Source organism: Eulemur rufifrons, chromosome 3, assembly GCF_041146395.1.
Source record: "Eulemur rufifrons isolate Redbay chromosome 3, OSU_ERuf_1, whole genome shotgun sequence".
NCBI classification, from domain to species: domain Eukaryota; kingdom Metazoa; phylum Chordata; class Mammalia; order Primates; family Lemuridae; genus Eulemur; species Eulemur rufifrons.
This window is the reverse complement of record NC_090985.1, coordinates 83,263,969-83,286,264: the sequence shown is the minus strand read 5'-3', so window position 1 is coordinate 83,286,264 and position 22,296 is coordinate 83,263,969. Positions and strand designations below refer to the sequence as shown.

The 22,296-nt window shown below is 40.1% G+C and overlaps 1 protein-coding gene across 4 annotated transcripts in view; it reads right to left on the bottom strand.

Moving 5' to 3' along the window:
- Positions 1-21,353, bottom strand: part of EYA1 (EYA transcriptional coactivator and phosphatase 1) — a 306,480-nt gene extending 285,127 nt beyond the window's left edge. For 2 of the 4 annotated variants that reach the window (XM_069466371.1, XM_069466378.1), the window contains exons 1-2: positions 21,125-21,353; positions 10,238-10,345 (exon numbers count right to left, since the gene is read on the bottom strand). In XM_069466371.1, the coding sequence (XP_069322472.1) occupies positions 10,238-10,270 (33 nt within the window). In that variant the 5' untranslated portion in view covers positions 10,271-10,345; positions 21,125-21,353. Of the gene's footprint in view, positions 1-10,237; positions 10,346-20,783; positions 20,971-21,124 lie in introns of those variants that run through there. The other 2 variants (XM_069466372.1, XM_069466377.1) reach the window with 1 other exon arrangement.
- Between the last annotated feature and the right edge of the window lie 943 nt (positions 21,354-22,296).

The window sequence follows — 22,296 nt, the reverse complement described above, 5'->3', positions numbered from 1 at the left end:
TAAAAACATAAGCTCAGCTATTGCTTCTGTCATATGAGATGAGCATACACGTTAGCAGAGTTACATGAATCGAAATTTTAAAAAAGGGAACGTTAGTATGATTTATGTTAAGTTTGAGTTTGGGAGACCTCTTAAGGAAATTTCAAGAATTCCTTTGAAATATAAACATTAATTAATCTAGTTTAACCTAGTAGAGCATCTTGGAAAAATGTCTTCAATGAATAAAATTTATTTGCAAAAACCACCTGAAATTTTGGTATGTGATTGTTAAGTGATTTTGCCTACCTCTGTTTCATGTATTCATGTACACAGGCTAAATTATCAATAATCTATATTGTTAATTTATTTTATAACCCTATTTTTATAAAGGAACATACATAAAATTAACCTCATCCTCAAAGTATCAGGAATTTTTAATTAATGGAGTTCCAGTTAATGAGATTTCATAGCAGTGGTTGTTTTCAGCATACCTCTACCTTCCTGAAATCTGGCAGAGCAAGAAAAGCTCTGAGCTTGATCCTGGTCTTTTTCCAAAGGTGCTGGGTTCCCTGGAGCCAGGTGGAGTGAAAGCTGCCAAACTAGCACTGGTGAAGATTTCTCTCTGTTTACAAAACCTCCACTCCAGGCAACTGTACTTACTCATTCATTCATTCAACCAAAACATTTTGCACATCTATAATGTACAAAATAGAGAAAAGGCTAAGTGACAGAGGGAGATGGTTATTCCTTTTCATTCTCTCAACCCACAAACAGCTCAGGGTCTAGAAGGCAAACAGACTTTTAAAATCAGGGTGGACAATACAAGCTAGAATAAAATACATGCTAATTAGCAGTTCAAAGCACTTGCTGTGTGAAGAAGAAAGATTCTGTTTCAGAGGGCAGATAAAGATAAATAAATTAACATCTAAATGTGTCCAGTCAACAAAAATACCTAGTGATTGATTCTGCATGAAATGCAATAGGAGAAAGAAGAGTTATGTTGATTATATTAATTATACCTATTATAATTAATTATATATTTATGTGGTTACATATAGCATATAATATCTATTTATTAATTATATTAATGATCAAGCTTCATTTCTTCTGTTCAAAAATACTGTTTTACTACTTTTAATGCAAAAATACATTGAAAGGATCCACTGTATTAGCTATCTATTGCTGTGTAACACATTACCCCCAAACTTAGCATTTTAAAATAGCACATGTTTATTATCCCACACCATTTTTGAGGGTCAGAAATCTGGGAGTTTAGCTGGGTGGTGCTGGCTCAAGGTCTCATGAAACATGCCTAGGCTGTCAGATGGGGCTGCAGTCATCCAAGGCTTAACTGGGGCTGGAGGATCTGCCTGCAGGAGGGCTCACTTACATGGCTCTTGTGAAGGCTTTGGTTCCTGGCCATGTGGGCCTCTCCACAGGGATGCCTGAGCGTCTTCACAACACAGCTGGCCTCTCCCAGAGTGAGTGATCCAATAGAGAGCAAGGAGGAAGCCACAGTGGCTTTTGTGGCCTAATATCCACAATGGCACATCATCACTTCTGCTCTCTTTCTGCCTTTCAGAAGTGAGTCACTAAGTCCAGACCACACTCAAGGGGAGCGGTTCATCCAAGTGGCTCCACCTCTTAAGGGAGGAGTATCAAAAAATTTGAGAACATAATTTAAAATCACCACAAACACATTCTGGGAATGGGATGCAAAATGTAGATAGTCTAGGCATCTTTTAAAATCAGTCACAGGAACACTGCATATGATATTATATATAAGGAAAACTATAGACATACAGAAATGTGCGCATCAAAGAATTCTTATCACAACATTAGTGCCAAAATAAAGATACACTATGGGCTGAACAAATAAATAATATTTATTGACTAACATATAAAGAAGGTTGCAAAAAAAAGACAAAATTTAGAAATATAGAAATGTATCACATTGAGGTTCAAATGTAATACTGGAACTGTGGAACTGGACCATCAAACTGAGCACTTGAGGTCACACAGACGCTGGACTTTTATGATGGTTCCTCATGTCCATCCCTTAGTAACCCACACACATTTATTTTGTGGTGTAAAAATTGTTTTAACTTCAATTATCCAGCACAATATGAACACCAATAGAATCACACTCTGTTAGAATTGGAATAGATCTCCCAAATTCTTCATTTTATAAATGAAGAAAATGAGCCCTAGAGAGAGGAAACAAGTCAAATCCAAGATGACCAGGCCAGCCTAATAGGAACAAGGTGAGAAAACCTGAAAGGGGAGGACGTGCAATTGTAGCCCCATCTCCCGAGCAAGTGCTAACAGCAGAACAATGCATGGGTCCTTATTTTATCTACATGCATTAACACTGTCCTGGGACTCTGTTCTGTATATATAGGGCAAACTTTCATGCCACAACTGCATAGTTGAGTACATGTGATACCTTCTGGCTGCAAAGCCTATAATGTTAATATTTCCTATCGGGTGCTTTACAGAAAAAAATTTGTTACGTTATTGTTCTATGGAAATGGCTTTTCTTATTATAGCTCACACTTCTGGTGACTACCATCATCCCTAACAGAGTTACAACCAGGAAGGTTTTTTCCTTTCAAGTATTTAAACTGTTCTCCCTACTCCCCTCACTCACTCCCACCCCACACACAAAAAAAAAAAACCCAAAGTCTGTGCCTTTTACTCAGAGAGAGAGATCCTAATGCGATCACCACTAAATGCTCATTTACACCAGTTCATAGTTCTTTGAGCTCTCAGATCTCTGCACATTAAGGATGCTGGATCAGAGGCAAACCAGGGGCAGGGACTCTGAATGGTTACAGGCTCGCTTTCCTTTCTTTCCAGCATCAGTCATAAGCAATTTTTATCTTTGTCACACTCCATCAGTTCGGTGCACATGGACCAAGTGAACTACACCAGAACACGAGATGTTGGCCAGCTCAGATAAACAAACGTTTACTGAGTGCATGGAGAGGGCTTGACATTGTGTTTGGCCCTGGAAATATAAACATGTCACTGTCCTGGCTCTGGAGTAATTTTCTTGTCTAGGTTTTATTTTTTACCTAAAATATCCAACTTCTAATACAACCTGGTGCCCAGTTTGAATCTAGACATCTAGCATTTCCTACCCTCTCAGATCACATTCCAATCCAGGCTCTTTTAATGTGCCCAAGCCAGCCTTCCCTGCTCGCATAAAAACTTTTGCGTAATTCCTTCCAGTATGGTCTGACATCCCATGTCATAATCTCACCTTAACCTTGAGAATGTGTCCATGACATCTAAATTAAGAGACAGTACCTCATCTCCCCAGTCAAATACATTTTAATTAAATAACAAATCATGGTTTTTAAGCCCTTCCCGTGTGTGTGTGCCTGGCAAGTTAGAAATAATATCAGTAATAACATCAAACACTGAGATAGCATTTGCTGTATGTCAGGCAACATTCTATGCACTCTATAACTTCATTCAATCTTCATAACCTACGATATATGTTATCACCATCCCTTCTACAGACAAGGAAAATGGCCCAGGGGAGGTACATGAACTTGCCCAAGGTCATGCAGGTAATTAGTATCACAGCTCAAATTTGAAACCAAGAAGTTGGGCTCCAGCATCTGTGCTCTCATTCACTATATGTCTTACATATGTTATTTCTAATCACAAAATCAAGCAAGAAAGATATTATTATCCCTACTTTACAAATGAGGAAGAAATGAGGCTCAGAGGGGTTAAAAAAAACTTCTCCAAGTTCAAAGCAAAGACTAAAAGCAGCAGCTATCTCTGGCTTGAAATGTCCTGCCCTTTCCAAAAAGATGCCCAACTGGGCTTGGCACTGGTGGCTGTATATATTGCTTTACAGTTTACAACGTGCTTTGGCATATAATATCTTATTTCTTTGTCACAGGGACCCAGCCATACAGATCTATTATGTCTCTCTATAAAAACAAAACTGAAGCTCAGAAATTGAAATAAGGTTCTTAAAGTTATTTACTGAAAGAACCCATAGTTCATAAACTATGACTGAAAACTAGGTATTCTGATTCCAAGTAAAGGTTCTCTGTGCCTAACTGCCTTCCCAAGTTCAAGTTATCTATTTGCTGTGCGCTCTTCACAACTAGACAGACTACCCCAGCTCTAGGGTAGTCTACCTAGTGCTGAAAATGCAAACCATCACTCTTACCCAGCAGATCAAGGGAGAGAAGGAAAACTAGCATATTAGGGATATAGCTTCTAACTGATGGTTGTAAAAAGGACCTTAAGCATTAGAAAGTAATTATATAATATATTCATTATTAGATATTTTCATCAAGATGGTTAGAATGTAGGTGATGGCACATCAAGGGCTAAATCTCCCCATCTATGAGATGAAGAGATAGGATTGGAACTGTGGTTTCAAACTGGTGCTTCAGGGATCACAACCTGGGGGGTTCCCAAGGTCCATAAAAGGCGACTGTTGGGTGGTCTGCCCATCACCTCCTCTGGGAACTCCGGTGTTCCTGCTGCAGCTCCCTGCTCCCTCAGCCTGAATCAAGACCCATGCAAGACTAATCAGAGTCTGTCCTTCCACACTGTGGATGGCCCAGCAATGTATAAACCATGGTGGTCAGCCAGTGCTGGGCAAGGGGAATAGAGAAAGCCAGTCTATAGACAGAAAGAGGACTGAAAAAAATGTCCAGAGTAAAATAAAATGAAAACTGTCTCTATTTCCTGGATACCTCTTTTCTCAAGACTTTCCTTTCATTTGCTTAAGCCAGTTCGTGGTAAGTTCCACTACTTGCAACCACATAAACAGGAGTTAGTCAAGGTGCCGAGACGGTAGGGGGATAGTTGGCAAGTAGATAAGGTTTTAGGCCCCACATTCTTATTAATCTTTGCCATGGGTTGAATTGTATCCCTCCAAAAAAAAAAAAAAAAATGTATGCTGAAGTCCCAATCCCCAGTATCTGTGAATGTGACCTTATTTGGAAGTACGGTCTTTGCAGATGTAATCAAGTTAAGATGAGGTCACTAGGCCCTAATCCAATATGACTGGTTTCCTTATAAGAGGAGAACAGACACACACATAAGAGGGGAGAAAGCCATGTGACAGTGTAGGCAGAGATTGAAGTGCTACAGCTATAAGCCGAGGAAAGCCAAGGACTGCGGGCAAATCCCCAGAAGCTAAGCAGAAGCAAGGAGAAGCCGGGCTTCCCCTCCAGGTTTCAGAGGGACATGGCCCTGCCAACGTCTTGATTTTGAAGTTCTAGCCTCCAGAATTGTGAAACCATACATTTTTGTTGCTTTAAGCCACCTAGTTTGTGGTACTTTGTTACAGCAACCCTGAAAAACAAATGCAGGCTTCCAGTGAAATGCTTCTGCTTTAAAAGTAAAAAAAAAAAAAAAAAAAGAAAGAATTTGCAAATTACTGTATTCTATGATTTTAAATTTAGGTTATCTAAAATTTTCATTTATATAAAATATTTCACTTGTGGTGAATCTGAATAAATAAAACCTGATTTAATTTATAATTTCCCAGCTAATTTGACCTATACATGTGTATTGAATTTGTCAAACTACTTTCAGAAACTTCTGCTAAAGACAGGGCTTCTTTCTATTAATAAAATAAATATTTAAATTTTCCATTTTGTTTAAAAGTCACCTTTTATTTCTAGGATTTCCAAATATAGGAATAAGGTACATATACATTTGATTTAATGGTTTTCTTGCAAAACTCAGCATCTCAGCAAAAACTGCTGTTAGCATTTCAAATTTACCCTAATTTAAAGGAGACTGGAGTAGTACAGTTACGAGAATGCAATGGAGCCCTAAGGCATAATTATTCCAAAAGATCACCATCTGAAATTTTTGAAATAAAAGTAAGTTATCTGTCTACCATTTATAATAAAATGTCCCTTTTAGAATCTCAGGAGACCTAATTCCACCCCCTGGTCCTGCCAGCTGACAACAGCATGATCAAACGTATGTAGTGGTGGTGTTTATATTAATAATACCTGGCACAGGTATGATGGCTGCATTTTAAAAATTTTATTGTAGACTTGGAGGTGGTCAGATAATTTTTTATTCATGACCACATTTTTCTGGAGATGTTTCCAATAAAAAGTGCATTAGAGTTATATTACACTTTTTAGTTTTCAAAGAACTTTTAAATACATGATCCCACTTGACCTACAAAATTGTGATTTTAAATAAGAGAAGGCAAATATTATCTTCTCTGTTTTATGGCAGAAGAGACTGATGCTTGGAAATCCACCCCAGGTCATACAACTAGTAAAAGGTAAAACCAGGTCTTCTGACTCCAAATCTGAAATGTAGTTCTCAAAATACCAGGCTGCCTGTCTGATTCAGACACAAGGTTTGCATTATTGAGCGGTGAGATTTAAATGCAAGCTTCACAGCTTCATAAGGAAAATACACCGATTTACTTTTTAATTCCCTGTTTTTTCAAAGAGTTAATAGATGCTTTTTTTTTTATCTTGACATGATTTCTTTATAGAAATCCTAATATAATGAAGAAACTGAAAGACGCAGCCATAGCTCTGCTCTTTGATGTCTGTGTTTCCGAGATGTTCACCTGGGATTGGGACTGCCATTGAGCTATCAGTGGCGCTGCTCGGAGAAGGTGGGGCTGTGCTCCTCCAGATGGGAGCTCCTCAGAGGCAAATTGAAAAGTGGCCAAAATTATGAGAGAAATGATGTAAAGCCCCGCAAACCTCTTCCTCTCAGTTATGTCTTCATGAAGTGAATAGAAGAGTGGATAAAACTTACAGGATCACATGAGTTACTTCCTTTTCCTAGATGTGGGAGGAGACACATACATAGAATATTCCAGAATAAGAAAGGTAGAATTTCTGATTTAGCATTTTTGTTCAATGCTGTGTCTATGTAGTACCAAAACGAGAGGCTGCTTCACCTCTGCCCGTAGTCCCTCATCACATGGTAGACACATTTCCAAAACTCTGCTAAGGTCAAGAGGCTACAGTATAGGAATATTGTGCTTTTCAATGTTCCCACAATTGGCCATTTTCCCTCCCTCAAGTGTCATGAGCCACCTCAAAAATCTTAACTTCAAATCCCACAATGCACAGTGGTAGCACCAAGATTAAGCGTGGACGTGCCCTCGTTTTAGGGCTTCCCTACATCACCACCCTCACGCCCACTGAAACGACAGGGAAGCTTGTCTCAACCTCTCCCACAGAGACAGCGACTGACGCTCAGCTCACCAGCTGTGGTGGGCTACAGTACACTGCTTAGCCTCCTGCTCAGCCCACAGCGCTGGGGTAAAAGGAAGAATGAAGAGGCACTGCTGCTCCCTCCCCAAGCTTGTCACATCTCTATCTATGGAGTAGAGAAAGAACCATAGAGACTTGAGAAAGAATCATTGTTTACAAAGGTAATAGAGATTCATAATTTTACATGAATAACTGCATATGTTGAGAGTTACAAATATATTTTGTAAACTGGAGTTGTGTGCATCAACTCTCAAGAAGCTTTTTTTCTTTTAATATCCTTTTTCGGATAAGAAAACCAAAGGTCTTACTCCTTTCGAGACTATGCTTAGGGAGGCAAGTAGTTAAGTCTTACTAGAAGAGGCACAATCCAGAACGGGCCATTAAGCAGGTGTAATTCTGTGAGCAAAGCTCAGTAAGAGTGGAAGAAAGTAAGAGTTATAAAACAATAAAGCTGGACAGGACATTAGGTTATATGGATTTCACTCTTCTCAGTTTACAAATGCAAAAATCAAGGTTCCCAGAGAAGTTCTTAGAATATATTTAATGTTTTTTTTTTAAAGAATGTATACAATGAATACAAGTCATCAATAAAAAAGAATAAACTACCAATGCATGCGACAACATTGGTGAATCTCACTTGATGCTAAATGAAAGAAGCCAGTAAAAAAGAGAGCACACTATGTGAGGAGTCCATTTACAGGAACTTCTAGAACAGGCACAGCTGATCAAAGGTGTAGACAACTGAAACTGTGGTTGCCTATGGGGCCAGAGGATGGGAGGTATCGAGTGAGAAAGGATACAAGAGAATTTGCTAGAGAGATGGAAATGTTCTAATTTATAACAGCGTTTCGGTTACACGGCTATATTCATTTGTAAAAACTGGACAGTTGAGATTTGTGCCTTTCAATGCATGTAAATTTTGTCTTTAAAAAACACTGTAAAAAATTAGCAATCTTTCAGTGCTGGTGTGGAAAATAGGTGGTGGTAAGATGAAATAGTAATGGCAGAATCTGCTCCGTGCTGAAGCGGGTGCCAGGGTGCACGAGGGTACAGGATACTCTTGTGTTTACTCTTAATATGTTTGAAACCTTTGTAAGATAAACTTTAGAAAGATGACTGTGATGAGCAAGGGAAAGTTCAATCATGTTTAGAAGTGTGAGCACTTAGCTACTGGTCCAGAACGCCTTTCGATCTTTTATTTTCCTGAGTTACCTTAATGTTTTCAGTTAAGTTAGGTGCTCCTTCCATCTTGAGCTCTTTCCCCACCTTCCTAGGGGAAAGAGGAAGCTGACAGTGGAGGAAGCAAGCATGGAGCCCCAAGCAGCCCACTCAGCGCCTCCACGCAGGGGTCTCCGAAGAGACAGCCTGATTGAACGGGCAAGAGCCAAATTGCCAGGAAACAGCTTTTCCAATCAATGCCACACAGTGGTTGCCCTTGAGAAATATCCCTCCCTAGTTTTGTACCTCTGAGCTAACCAAATACGTTCCAAGAACAAAACTGCTTCACTCTCACATAAAAAAAGAATGAAACGATACGCAGTTAGATCACCCACTAAAATGCCTTTTTGTTTTGATAGCCAAAGTAATTTTTTAATCTTTACATTTTTTATCTATTTGTTATTTTGGTCTCAAATCGTAGTTAATCGAGTCAGTTTTAAATTAGAATCTGCATAATATGAAATAGCGAAAGAAATATTATTGGCAGCATTTCTTTGCAGATACTATTAAATTAGTTGGTGATTCTCCAGCATGTCAACCTGCCACCAACTAATGAGCAAAGCAAAAAAGTAGTGAGTTATTAGTGAGGTGATTTTTCATTTATTTTATATGAACTACAAAAGTGTTTTTAACATAACAAAATCAAATATCACAGACCCATAACAGGAGTTTCAACAAACAAATTAAATGGGTGAAGGGTGCTTTTCCTGTTTAGGGTAAAAGCTACGCCATACAAAGTGATGTGAAGTACTTTATGTGAATTACCTCACACGATGACTTAGAAGATCCATAAAAATACACTCTGTAATTGCATCCAGCATGAGAGCAAGACTACCTGGATAGCACTGGACCATTTGTGATTAAAATTCTCATCCATTAGCAGTTACTGCTTATTGCATAACACCAATAGGTCTTGTAAAACACACATTTACAGGAACCACAACAGCATTACTAAAGATCATACTTCAGGTCTGTAATAATTCTATTGTGAGCAAAGTTGAGCTGTAAAACCATAGGTCTAAAAGCATCGCCTCTGACCAGAGAACTTAAAATGCAAAGTCACATGTGCCGCCCCAAATATTGCTATGGAAATTTTCCAAGGAAACAACTTTAACTCACTGAAATATGCTTTTTTAAAATTAAAACTCATTAAATTATTCAAGTTCTAAATAACGCAAAGGTTATTTTGTAAAATTAGCTCTAATTGGGAATATTTATTTATGAGCCAAAGGAAGCTTGCTTTCTTCCTGATTATGAACCAGAGGAAAATTTCTGAACCCTTTCTCTTCTGTTCACAAGATAAACAAAATATAACCTAAGGCTCTCTTAATTTAAAGCCCATTCAAGAGTTCATTAAACTGTGAAATTTCTACACTAAACACACATTTTAAAGATATATACGTACATACATATAAATTCATAAAACAAATACATACAAAATAATCCAAAACGTAGACATTAATTTCAAGTTTTGTAAGACAAATATATGTTTTCCCTGAGGCAAAGGAAAATGTTAGCCTGAAAATTATGTTATGCATATTAGTGTAATTACATAATACTAAAGGTTGGCTTTTTCCTCTAGGATTCTACTTTTGATAACTGATACCTCTAAGAAAAGATATAAATTAGGTTAGGATGAGGAAATAGTGTACTACTTAATTCATAAGTTTCAAAATCATTAAAAATTGGTACAGAGCTCGTGAGAAATTTCCAGACACTCAGGTTACAATGAAAATAGCCATTATGATTTTAAAAGTAATAACTCTTTCCTTAGGACTGACGTTCTGTTTACTTACAGATTGTCCATTTATCCCCCGGGAGTCTTCCATCGAAGACCTCTTCTTCTGAATTATATATGGGCTATTAGCTACACACTTCTTCAAAGGGTTCCAACACCCCTGCACCTGTGAACAACAGAGCATCAAGCAGCCGTATTAATTGTGTGCCATGAAATTAAGAGCTGGTCTTCACATCTGCAGCTTTCCATTTACTAGCATGTATACACAAGTCAAGAACACTTACCTTCACTGAATGAATCTTTAAAATAAATATTATGGGCTCATTGTTTATCACAATTTACATGAGCCAAATGTGGCCAAATTATAGCTCCGTTGTGCCTGCTGTCAGCAGCTGCAGCCCAAGGAAAAAAAAAAAGAATGTTAGGGAGCAGGAGGGGGGCAGCTAAAGAGCTTTCCACACACATTATTTTTGAGCCAACAGTACAAGAGCTTTTTTTTTTTCCTCTTGTTTTTTCTTTTTGCATTCAGTTTCTCCATGCTATCTATCAACGTCAATTGCACCACAATGCAAAGAGGAAATACTAACAAAGAAATATGATTGTAGTCTGGGCAAGGATGAAAGAGAAAAAACTAGAGTTGAGTGTTTTACCCTCAGGGCAAGGATATTATTATACTATTTTTAAGCAAGTTTACATTAGGTCACAGTTTCACGGATGATCAAGTCTGCACCTTCAGAAACTCAACACCTTCAGGAAGAATGGGTTTGGGGGATGCTTCAAAACATGGACAGTAAATGTAGTATTTTGAAGTATAGTCTACATTTAGCTTTCTTCAAAAAAAAAAAAAAAAAAATAGCCATCCAGCTGCCCATTCTAGTTTCCTAACTTTCAGAATTAATTTTTGTGCTTATGCTCAAATAAGGAACCCAACAGATACTCTCAGATTTTCTTGCTTGAGCTTGGCAACTGAAAAAATTATTCTACATGTCTCACACAAACTTTAATGCAGATATTTAAATATACATGTAATTTTAAGCAAAAAATAAAATACAATCTTAATATTACCCAAGATAAAATTACACAACAAAGAACATGTAGCAGTTTAACCTCAGTATCACTTTTTGTAAAGGTACTTGAATTTCTGCCTGCTGGCATGTTAGGTAAACCACTGTAGTGGAAGTCAAGAAATCTTGATTCAGGTTCTGACTCTGCCACAATACAGCTGAATGATCTCGGGCAAATAACATAGGCTCTCTGAGCCTTAGTTTTCTTATATGTGAAATGGGAGATTTTAACTGGATGATAACTTACAGCTTTATATTTTACATAAATATTTTATATTTTATAATTTAATGAGTATATGCATCCACACACATTTTTCAGGTAAAATATTCCAAGCGTGTCTTATTTGAGAAGCAATTTTGCAATACTGGAGTAATTCTCACTTATGTTTGTTTTGCTCACAATTATCAATGCTGCAAAATATATGCCTAACCCACGGTCAACATAAAAGTGATGCCTCTTGGACAACATAATACTCACAGATAACTAGATTCTTAAAATTCTGGGAACCTTATTAAAGTACCACATTTTTGTAATTTTAACAAGACACAATTTTATAGTTTCAATTTGTGAGTAAATAAAAATTATATGAATGTACTTATGATCTGTGAAGCCAAGAAAATACCACATAGCACTCTATTTTGAATTGTGCAAAATTTCAGAACAGAATCTTAAAATTAACCAGCATTGCTTTTAGAGGATTCCTTGCATAATTAGGGAAGAGATATTACAGAATATACTAGACTGTTTTTCATTGCTTAAGTTACTCTAGGGAGGCACATTAACTTTTCCAGGCACTAAAGTGGGATTTTAAAATAATGATAATAATCCTGCCTTACATCAGTAAAACACTTTACAGTTTAGAAAGTGCTTTCCCATAAATTGCCCACAGTGCACCTACATATGGGAAGACAAAGCCCAGTCTCATTCCTCACAGAAGGGAGCAGGCCTGAGACAAAGCCCCCTCTGATTTCCCATAAATTCCCATCTTCTCCATACCTGTCCTGAGAACACGTTTCAATCAGATTCTGTATATTTGATATTCCAGGATTATTTCCCATGTGTTTCTTTTCCATATTCCCATATTGAACTTACTGAACAGTTTAAGGTATTAAGAATGGTCAAGTTACACGAGCATGAAAGGTATTTCATTTGTAATTTTATTTCTGCTGAAGATGAAACTATTCTGTACTAAATGTCGTGTTTGTTATTGTTTCCTAGGCCAAAAAGAAAAGACGGAGATCATTGAGAAGTCAAAGCAGTCAGCATTCATCTACCTCAGGTAAATGCCTCCAGTAAAAAAGACTATCACTCAAAAATCAAAAAATCGCAGAGAGTCATGGACTCTATTTACAAATCCTCCAGCGCTTGCTAAATCACCATAGTTGTTTCCAGATTTCTACATGTCAATCCAAACCATGAAATATATGACATGACTGGGTCTCCTGATATTTAGGAGCCTAGCTCTGGTAAACCCTTAATTCCCTTGCTGGACTTGATCTTTCATGGTTTATAAATAAGCCTGCCTCCATTATAGCACTTAGCTAGTGGGACTGCAATTACTTCTCTACCTATCCCCCCTACTCGACTGTAGCTCCATGAAGGGTAGGTCTCATGCCTTACTCTCTCATTTATGTCACATACGGCACCCATTAAATATTTTGAATGAATGAATAGATAAATGAATCAATGAGTGTTGTTGATACATGACAACTTTTGAATACGTGTAAACTCTGAGCTAGAATAGAATGAAGTGGGTAGTCAAATGGTGGTGCTATCATTCAATCAACTTAAGAAGCACCCATAAAATTTTTGGTCCTGAGCATTTGTTTTGAGTACCCTAAGAAACAGTCCCAAGCAAGAACAGGTGACAATGTCTATCTATCCACTACTTACCTACATACCTACCTACACACATAGAGTAGCTACTCATAAAACTGTACAGACCTACACATAAGCACATATGGAGGTAAACTCAGAGAAGAACTTCCCAGGGACCCTGATTAAACCTAGGAGTGGTTCCTAGAAAAGGAGAAGACTGTGGGGAGGGTAATCCATGTATAGAGTGGTTGGGGGTGAGGGATGGTACACACTGATAGAAGAATGAGTGGAATGAGGTTTGTTTTGGGAGATGTGTGAAGTACAAGAGGCAGGCGTCTTGGTATCAGAGGTGCCCCTACAGTACAGGGTGCCGTAAGTCTGGTGGCCATTACCCATTCAAAGGCTATCCACAACATTCAGCTTGCTAAAGCAGGGAAGAGGATTAATCACTCACTTGTGCATTTACCCCAAATGGTCAAATCTTTTACTTAACCACTTTCAAGTCAACTATGACAGCACCACCCAGAAGAGGCCTGCCCTTTAGAGTTGTGCACAATGGAAGCCCACCCTGCTATAGGCCACTGAAGTGAAAGATTCCTCCTGGGACCCTAGCTGCCAACTCCAAGACTCTGGGTTAGCTATCTACCCTGATTATAGAGGAAAAGCCTCTTTCTGAAATGTATTTCACTAACTCCATAAGTAGGAAAAAAGATCAACTGAACAAAACATTGAGGAAAAAGCTGCACAGTGTCAGGCTAGGCATGCATTTAAACACAGCCTGACTCTTCATATTTTCTAGCTGTATGAGGCCATCTGAGAAGACGTTCTCCAAGGGCAGATGGTAGCAAGCAGCCTCTTCCAAGGTCGCCACAGCCCACAGGAGACAGGGTAGAGGCCCCCACAGCTGCAAGCGGTGGAGTTCCTGACTTGCATTCACAGTCCCAGGCCAGATGCTTGCCTGGTGTCTGTTGCAGGTGGCAAGAGGAACAGTAGGAGGCTTCCCTGCAAGGAAGAAACAAGTAGTGACGGTCCCCTTTGAATTGGTCTTTTCAACACCTGAGGGAACCCTGCCTTCTTCAGTCCTATGCTCAGAAAAACCCAGCCAGGGAAAGTGAGGAAGGAGAACGCAGTCATGTCTTCGCCAACCACGAATGAAGGAGGTGCTTTAGAAAGCAAGATTTTGGACTACTGACGAAAAGCTGGCTTTGTTAGGTGAACTTGCCTGACACAGGATTAATGGAAGCTTTAGGAACTTCCTTATATTTTCCACTCCTTAGGGAGTGGGGCAGAAAGGAGTTAAAATTAGTGTACATACTCTGGCAAATAAACTATGGCAAATACACATTAGATTTAGATACTGATAAAACAAACCCTACAAGAAAACACCGTATTGAGACTCCAATCTGACAGAAATTTGCAATCGTTCAAAATCCCCCTCGAGGGCCCAGAGACATTATGAAGTTGGGCCCCAGGTGATGACATTATAATTATACCCACAGAGTTAGTTCAGTGGTGCATATTGGAAGTGATATTTTATACCCAATTGTAATCAATAAGCCAATTAATTTTCAAACTACAGAATGGTTCTAAACACAGAAACTCTAAAGCATGTAAAACAAAACATCTTTTCTGTGCATTTCTGCTATAATTTAAACTCTCCCTGGGCTGCCAATCTTTCTCCCCAATTCTACAGACAGCCCTTACTACTTAAAAAAGGAAAAAAGTATTCAAAAGCTCTGAGCCTAAAATTTTCCAGGTTCAGTTATATCTATAGTCACCCTTACATAGACACTTATGACTCCTTTTCTACCCATCAGCTAAAACCAGGCAGTCAATAAAATTAGCAATACCACCTCACCTTACAGGTAAAAATTAACTTTCTTTTATTTTAGTTCTAGCTCATCACAAATATCCTGGCTACCTTCAGAATGACAGATTTGGAGAGAAATTGGAATAAGTGCGTAGATCACAGAGAATGAAGTAGACAGAGAAAGGGCCACACCAGGCAGGCCACTGGGACAGACTTTCTAGATTGAAGAAAAATAGGGTGGGGTGGAGGTTGGGAGTAATATGCTAGGGAAGAAAACAATATTTCTTTTTTATTTGATACATTATATGTATTTTAATTTTTCCTGCTGATTTTGGGAAAATGGTTACATTTTAGATGCCATATTAATCATCTCTAATGAACCAGAGACTCATCGAAACTATTAATAACTTGTGGCTCCTTGGATGAAAGAATATTTTCATTACAACACACCATCACTTTATTCTTTGCCTCCTCACCAAGTGTTGAGTTTTCTAACATTCCTGAGAAGCAGAAGGAAACTAGGAGTTGAACATTGCTTTATAGAAAAGAAAAGGCTATTCTGAAATATGTCCCCAGAAGACTACAACTACAGACTGAATAAACATATCAAATCAAGGGGTCTCTAAGAAAATTTACAAACAGAAGCCTGTAGTGAAGTGAACCATTGGATAAATGACCTCCAGAGACCTTCTCCACTCACTACTTCATGGCTCCAGAAGCCACAAGGTGCCACGTCTGTCACCTCTTCTTTGCTTTCCTCACCTTCCTGAGAAATTTGGTTATATTAAGGAAAACTGAGATTTGGCATATTCAGATGAGTCAGACTCAGAAATCATATACACATCAGTCTTTCAAATAGTAAAAGGGCACATCACAACCACCAAAGCCATGAAAAACAAGCTGATCTCTACCTTGGTGAAAGTCTTCTATAGCTGTCAATGCGATTTCTATAGAAGTAAATGTCTACACTAATTTTCTTTTATAGATTTTTTCCACTCCTTTACTGGTACTGCTGATTTAAAGTTTTTAGTATGAAGCCTATCTATAAATAATAGGCTTCAAAGCAAATATGGCCATATTTCTGCATCTACCATATGTAACTTCCTTCCAACTTCAAATGAAAAATGCAAGGCAAGTGGAAAGTCACATGAGCTGACACTAATTATTAATAGAATGATGACATGCTTATTTGGTGACTAAAGTTTAATTCAAACTATATTTTCAAGAACATTAGACCTACAGATTATTTAATATAGCACTTACTATGTTAACAATATTAAGGAAACTCTAAATAAATGCTGATTATGATTGGTTGTACACTCATGAGGAATTTAAGGAAGAGTGGTGTGCTATAGCACAGTGGTCCCCAACCTTTTTGGCACCAGGGACTGGTTTTATGGAAGACAATTTTTCCACAGATCTGGGGGATGGGAGGTGGGGAGGGGGGTGTGGTTTGGGGATGATTCAAGCACATTACATTTATTGTGCAGTCAAACCTCTCTGCTAATGATAATCTGTATTTGCAGCAGCTCCCCAGCACTAGCATCACCACCTCAGCTCCACCTCAGATCCTCAGGCATTAGATTCTCATAAGGAGCATGCAACCTAGATCCCTCACATGCACAGTTTACAGTAGGGTTCATGCTCCTAGGAGAATCTAATGCCTCAGCTGATCTGACAGGAGGCAGAGCTTATGTAGTGACATGAGTGATGGGGAGCGGCTGTAAATACAGATGAAGGTTCCCAGCTTGGGCCTGCCACTAAGTTCCTGCTGTGCAGCCCAGTCCCCAGGGTTGAGGACTACAGCTATAGCACACAGCTTGAGAACTACAGCCCTATAAATCCTATGTGTAATGAGGAAATTCAGCCATACAAGAGAAAATAATCTAAACTATAATCCAGTCATATATAATAAACTTATCTGAAATTTACCAGTTTGATATATTGATTGTGCTGCATCTACTGAATTTAAGGCATTGCTAGTCCTCCACAAATGTTGTTCTTTTACAACGTATCATAGAAATAGCTTCTCAACCTATTAAGTCTATAGTTTCAGTTTTAAAATAATTTAAGCTTCAGAATTGGTGGCAAACAAAACTAGCTCCATTCAGTGGTTTTATGTTTGCTATGGTCCAAATTAAGTACTAAATGACTACATCTAAAATGATGGATTTTATTACTTTATTCAAATGGAAGAGAGGAAATATGAAATATCTACTCCCTTATTTTTGTACAGAAAGATCTACCACCAAACACCTCTTAAGATGTTAAAATACACCACAAAAACTCATCCATGATAGAAAACAAAACAGTGGCTACCTGATGCCAAGGGCAGGGGGTTGGTGCACTGCAGAGTGGCCTGCAGGAACTTTTTGGGGTGTCGAAAGTGTACTGTATCTCAAGAGTAGTGGTTATATGGGTGTACATAACTATCAAAGTGCATTGAGCTATTAGCTTGTTAAAGATGCCTTTTAAAAATATGCTACGACTTATATACCTACAATTTGTCAACCTCTTTTTCCCAAGAAGATCAAGAAAGTAAGAAACTGTTTAGATCATGACTGCCTTCTTCACTGGGCATACTGACAAGTCCCTGCCCCTCCAAATTAAACATGATGTTAGTGCTAATCTTTGTCCAGATGTTCATCCACCAATACTTCTCTTGAATGTAGGTGACATTTATTCCTACTTGAGTAAATTATAGGGTTTCAAAACCAATAATGTTCATTTTTAGGTGCAGAACTGGAGAAGGAGCTGAAAAATATATCCTTAGTTTAAGAGTGAGGATTAGAAAGCATTTAATGTTCTTTAATATTAAGGTTCAATTGATATGTCAATAACTGATATGATCCTGTAGGTTTGATTTTATTTTTAGAAATTAAATCAGGGATGAGAGAATAGATGCCCCCCGTCCCCCCCGCCCCCGTTCTACTCCACCACCACCCTCCAGACCCTTAACAATCGAAACTAAAGTTTAGCAAAGCAATTTCCTCATTTCCTGGATGCTGACTCTTCCTTTTCGTTGCTTCTTAACCAGAGTAAGGATGGCCTGATGGAATCAGACTGCAGGACTGCAGTTTTAGAGGCCAAAAAACCAAAAATAAAAAAGACAGTAATGGAGAAAGCATTAAGCTGTCAGAAAACAGGCACTGACTCAGGATTTCTTTGACTTTCGCTCTTTCCTTAAAACTGAAGGACAACTTATGTTATAGCAAACTAGAAGGTTTAAGAAACCTGCCTCCCCACAATTCCATGAGAAAACAGTTAATGGGTGGCATAACATGATGGAAATAGACATGGTAAGAGATGTTGTGATGGGGTCATAGAAGAAAGTGGTAGAATCCAAATTTCTTTCCACCTAGGCAGGAAGCACCTGAAACATCCTTGGCAGACAGCCAACCTGCTTCTGTGTGGACACTTCTGGGGACAGAAATTCACCAGCTTGTCAAGCCACCTGGTCTAGAGCTGGAAATTTAGTCTTTAGGCTTTTCTTTATACCAAGCTGAAATAGGCCCATCAAACCCTCTTCTCTAGGGTCAATTTTTCTTGTGCACCAACAAAAACATAATTTAACATCCTCCTATACAAAACAGTCTTGAAATATTTGAAGATTATGATGATATTCCCTAAGGGCTTTCCTCTCTAGGCCCCAAACCTGATTATCCATCTTTTTAAAATGAGTTAATTAACTTTCTGATCCATCTCTGCAGGACATGCCTATCCGTCAATGACCTCTGGATCTGAACACCAATGGCACTTACTGAGCTTTAGGGACACTCAAATTCTTCCGCAAATGACCTGTTTTCAAGTCATAATTCCTCTGTTCTATATTTGGGGAACTGATTCATCCCTGTGAAATTCTCACCTTGTTAGTTTCTGCCTATCAGCCAAGCTCACTCAGATTCTCTTTGACATATGATTCTGTAAGCCAATGACTGAGATATCCATTCCAACTGTGTATAATATGCCAACCTAAAAACCATTACTTTAGCTTTCTTCTTTCACTGATTAGAAATAATGAAGGGAAGAAAGCCCAAAGCAGAGCCAGTCCTCATGAGTCAAAGGGTAGAGAAAATGACTATTGAAGACCTGGAGTAGGAAGCTAGGGAACTGAATCTGTAACTCTGGCACTTATCAACTCCAGAATCTTGGAAAAATTCACCACTCTGAGCCTGTTTCTTCATCAGTACAATGACATTAATTCCATCTAATGGGATAGAGAACATTGATAATGCATCCTACACATAGTACATGCTCAATAAATTGTGTGCAAGTGGATGATAAGCACTTTGTAAAGGATAAAAGGTCATAAGACCATAATGCAGTATACTTAATTGTCTCTAGATTTACATCCAAAAATGATTAGCTAGATCATGTAAGTCAATTGCTTAAAGGCAATTAAACACTTTTAGAAGCTGCATTTCAGGCTATTAAGATAACAATTAGTAAATCAATACTGTCATTGTACCACTTTCTCTCTCTCTTTAATTACCTTTTTATGAACATCTTGACTTTTTTTGGCTAAATTCCACTATTAGATCTTTTTCAGTTCTTATTTTGTAACCTGTCTTAATTAGCACTTTCCTCTGCCTTCTCTCCAAGGCCTTCACATGTTTCCCATGGTGAGACAGGTTAGACTGTGCTTATCAAGCAGTGAACAGATCTGATTTAGTCTGATTTGGTCTGACATCCAAGCCCTTTGTAATCTGGCCCCAGCTACCATCCCAGCTCATCACTCTACTCTAGGCCTCTCCTGCTCACCTGCAGCTACACCAGACTATTTCCAGATGCCCATAGTGCCAACAACTCTCCACCTGGCCAATTCTCCTTCCACCCAGACTCCTACATAGCCTCCAAGACTCATCCAGGCTGCTCCTCCAGGAAGCCTTGCCCATCTGCTTTTTCTCCCATGGGGCACTAGCCACATTGAGTCACAATTGTTCACCAGACTGCTCCTTTAGCACAGACACCATTTTTATCCATGTAACAAGATGCCTGGTACACTGCATCCAGTACTGTTTTCCAATACTGACTGAATGAACAGCCCAGAACGAGAGACACAGGACAATTAGGTACTAAGGACTTTGAACAGAAGAATGCCTGCATTGGCCACCATGGACATCCTGCTCCTACATGAGTCCGGCACTCCTCACTCACAGCTGGGATCCTCTGTGCTGAGTACACACTTTCTACCGATTCTTTTGAATATATAATAAATTCATACCTTATGACAGATTTGAGTACCTCTCAAAAAAAATTCATCTGATTGGTTTTGTTTTTAAGAAGTCTTTGGTTTTATGAGATGATTTACCTAACTAGCAGTCAGTCTGGCTACCAGAACAAAACAGTGAGGTGGGTCTTAATTAACATAAAGAAAACGATGAAAACTGTGTACACAGCATGCATTATCCAGACCCACCCATCTCCAACCCTCATGAAAGGTAAAGCATAGATCTTGTTTATTTTTCCTTGCTTTCCTAATTATTCACTGAAATAATAATTCCTCGATATTGTCGACCCCTCTATTTCTTTTAACTGGCCTTTTTGATTTGGACCAATCAAACCACTTTGGGCCCAAGGAAAGAAATACCTGGGCCAGAACGCGCTACAAATAAATACCGGCTCGCCTGGGCTGCCCCCCAAATGTTTCCCATTACTGGAGCTTCAAGCGCGAGCACATGTCTAAGACAACAATCAAACTTCAAATAAGGCCAAGACGATCTTCCCCTCCATTCCCCGACGTCCCAATCAGTCACCACCTCCCCGAAGGAAAGCAAAGCGGCCCGGGACACGTCCCTCCACGTGCAGCGCGCTAATGCTGCCCGGTCAGGGGGCGACGGCGGGATCCCGCCACCGACCGCCCCCACGCGCGGCCCCCATTATTGCGCGCCCTCCAAGTGGCTCCGCGTACCTGGCTGCGGTGCCCTCGGCGGAGAAGGCGGCCTCGGAGGCGGCCCGGGCGGGCTGGGGCGCGGGTGGCGCTCGCCGGGGTCGGGCCCCCCTCCGCCGCTCCCTGGGCGCCGGTCGCCGCCCTCCTGCCCCGGGTGGGGCCGCTGACGGGCTCTCGGCCGCCGCCTCGGAGCCCAGGGGTCAGATTTAGTTTCACAACAAAGTCTCCTCGTCACCGCAACCCGACTGAGGCCAACGCCGGCGCAGCGGCCGGGCGGGGGCGGGACGCGGCCGCGGCGGCGCGAAGGTGGGAAGAGGGCGCCAGGGGCCGGGGGCGGCCACGGGGCCGGCGGCTGGACTTACTCGTGTCACAACGTCGGCGACGCGGGGCTGAGGAACCAGTTCTTCTCAAAGCAAACCGAAAATGGGTAATGGAGAGGCCAGGGCAGCGCTAAGAGGGGTTCTGTCTCGGTGGTTAGGGCAAAATCCCTGCTCCGGCTTCCAGAAATTCGAGCCAGTGGTGGCTTTTTTCTTTCTTTCCTTTTTAAACGCGCCTGTGCCTCCGGGTCGAGGGGCGCCCTTGGCGCGGCTCAGAGTGCACAGCAACACGAGGCCCGGCGCTGGCGAGGGGAGCCCTCTTCCCGGCACCCCTCGGCCTCCCAGGACCCCCACCCCAGCCCCTTCCCCGGGCCCGACTCCCCTCCGCGCTGAGCCTGGGCCCGAAGACCTCTGCCCCGCAGGGCGTCTCGGACGCCTGGGCCCCTGCAGCGTTTCCTAAATGAGGGGCCTCAGAAACAGAAGGAGGGGGTGGTGGGTTAGCTGTGTTACCATGGGGGAGCTAGGTGGCCCTGAAGGGAAAGATGGGTGGAGTGACTTGGTGATTTTTTTTCTGGTGGGGTGGGTAGGATATAAAAGAATATTCAATCAGCCTTACACTTTTTAAAACATCTGAGATTCAAATAACTTTAGAAGTGGTCTTAAAGGCATGTACTCTAACTTCTTTTTACAGATAGGGAAACTGAGGCCAAAAGGTTAAATGGATTACCCCCAAATCATGCGGGGGAGCCTGGACTAAATGCTGATGCCTAGCCCATTATCCTTTCCTCTAAACTTTTTGTTTCTTTGCATCGAAGAACACTTTGGGAGGGTAGGGGGAAGTTCCTCTGCGTCTGTATCCTAATGGGAGCTAGAGAGTCTTGATTCAACCTGTAAAGTAGTTCAGCATTGGCCGAAGCATCCATTACAGGCCGGTAATCTGAGATATTCCTTCTTCAGGAACTTCCTCTTACTTGATTAGGGAATCCAATCACAAGCAGTGAAAGATATGCAAATACCTTGATGATTTGCTCTTATACGGACTCATCACTTTTCAGTGAGCATCAAAATGTTGGCTCTTCTCTCCCTCAAATGAAATCCCTTCCCCAACCCCAACTCAATTATTCACATCAAATGAGATAATGTAAGCAAAGGGCCTCAGCAAGTATAAAGCATAGCATGAATACAGGTATTATTGTACACACTCTTTCAAAATCGTC